The 2,089-nt window shown below is 39.3% G+C and overlaps 1 protein-coding gene across 1 annotated transcript in view; it reads right to left on the bottom strand.

Annotated features, from left to right (window-relative positions):
• CPE (carboxypeptidase E) overlaps positions 1–2,089 on the bottom strand; it is a 132,781-nt gene that overhangs the window by 12,467 nt on the left and 118,225 nt on the right. Inside the window, exons 3-4 of the mRNA XM_023725468.1 lie at positions 1,681–1,798; positions 280–462 (exon numbers count right to left, since the gene is read on the bottom strand). Of these exons, the coding sequence (XP_023581236.1) occupies positions 280–462; positions 1,681–1,798 (301 nt within the window). The remainder of the gene's footprint in view (positions 1–279; positions 463–1,680; positions 1,799–2,089) is intronic.

Below are 2,089 nucleotides of genomic sequence, written 5' to 3'. Positions count from 1 at the left end.
TATCTCTTTAGTTAGCACTGATTTAAAAATCAACAATAAAAACAAAACTATGTATGGTAATCATTCACGTTGAAAACTAACTTTAATGGATGAACTATACCAAAAACCGAACCCACTGCCGTCGAGTCAATTCCAACTCATAGGATGAACTACAGGTTCAGTCTACTTCTTTATGATTTAGCAGGATTAAAGATTCTCTAAATACAAGTTACTCTCTAAATCTAAATGGCAGTTTTAAGCCACGATTACATCATCAGAGAGAGAGAAATGGACGCTCACCGCCAGGTACACTGTACCAAGCACCACCATTGGTTGTCCCATCTACAAAGCTGCTGTCATCGTCATTCTTGCGGCATGGAGGTCGATTAAGGTCTGACATCGCTGGGTTAAAAGAAGAGTATGCTCGAGCCAAGCTTTGGAAAATAACATCATCCGGGCAGGAGCTGTATTCATGAGCACTACCTAGAAAATGAATCCACCAAGATAAACGATACTGACTCAGACCAAGCACCACTGCGTTTTCTGAATCATGATTCAGTTTTGAGCTCTTGCTGACATATTTTTTTAGCTGCGTCGCCGTGGGACATGGGTGAATGTTTAAGTACTCAACAACTTCATTTAGTTTTTAGGTGAGATAACTGCCATTCCTGATGGAAGTGCAAATTCGGTAGAATACACATTCCACCTATGAATTTAGAGATTCACAAGAAGAGGTGATAAGCTATGGTACACTGGAGCTGGAGAGACAGCAAGGAGGTTTCCATTGTTAAACCTTCTAGTTAAGAAAATGCACTTCCACCAACCTCATAGCCACTATGAACTGCTCTCATGCTCATCAGTATCTGATTCTAGAATTTTATTAAAAGCCCCAATGGGTGTTATGGAAATGCATCATATATATTTTGATACAATGTATTCTTATCCATATCTGATAGAATATGCCAGGACTATAAGTTTCTCAGCCACTGACATACCATAAAATCTCTAAATTTAAAAAAAAACTCTAAATTTATTGAACAATTGTTTCACTCAAAACTCAAAGTTTTCCATAATATCTAAAATTATCATCCTTGTGTTTACAAAGTGCTGACTCTTCAAAGATCCCTGAGAATGGATTCAAAGGAGAAAATTTCTTGGAGCAACAAAAATTAAGTTGAAAAGGCCCATCTGGCTAAAACTTGCTTTGCCTGACCTTAACTAAAATTAGTTAGACAAAGTCAAGCCCTACTTCCCCTCCTCAATGCCCCCAGAAACGTTCCAGCTGCAGAAGTGGCAGAGCATGATGACACACGTGTAGAGATCCAAAGAGGCCTGGATCAAGTACATTTTAAGCCACGTTGTAAACCACCTGTAACTTCTGTAACCTGTCCAATTACCAGGGTCCAGGAATGACCCACATCCATGGCTTCTTTTGGCTTATTCTCTCATCTAAGTATTCTGTCAAGATCATGCTTCACATCAACTAAATATTTGAAAAATGTCACAATCCTTCTCTGCCAAATAGATATTCTAACACTATATGAAAGAGGTAGGAGATGTTTCTGCTAAATATATCTGTTTCTACAGGCAATATCACTTAGTGACCAGATTCTTTTCAAGAAGAGGACAGAAATGATCTTACAAGCCCTTGTATAATAACTGTAAACTAGAGCCAATTAGAGGAGCAGGAAGAGCACCTACCACTCCGTGTCTCATCATACGGGTAATTGGCCACAAGGTCTCCTCCGTGGAGATTGGCTGAGAGCACAAAAGGAATATCCATAATCCAGTGGATGACAGCCTTGGTCTCAGGAGCCAGCTGCATTAAAGACGAGAGATGAAAGGAGCATGTGCTTTATGATCATTGGTGTGCTCACTTGACAGAAAACACACAGGAAAGGTAAAAAAAGAACTAAAACCTGGTCAGATTTTTAACCAAAAAACCAAACCCACTGCCATCCAGTCAATTCTGAAATGCTGAGACACTAGGGTACTGTAATTACGTATTTAAATAACGCCTAGAGAAGCCTCTAGAATGTCCCTATAATTTAGCCCCTAGTAGAATCTACAGCCAAATGTGACCTATCTTTAAAATGTCCACTTAAAGACT

Source organism: Trichechus manatus, unplaced genomic scaffold, assembly GCF_000243295.1.
Source record: "Trichechus manatus latirostris isolate Lorelei unplaced genomic scaffold, TriManLat1.0 scaffold00315, whole genome shotgun sequence".
NCBI classification, from domain to species: domain Eukaryota; kingdom Metazoa; phylum Chordata; class Mammalia; order Sirenia; family Trichechidae; genus Trichechus; species Trichechus manatus.
Note: the sequence above shows the minus strand (reverse complement) of the source record. Positions and strands in the feature narration are given on the sequence as shown.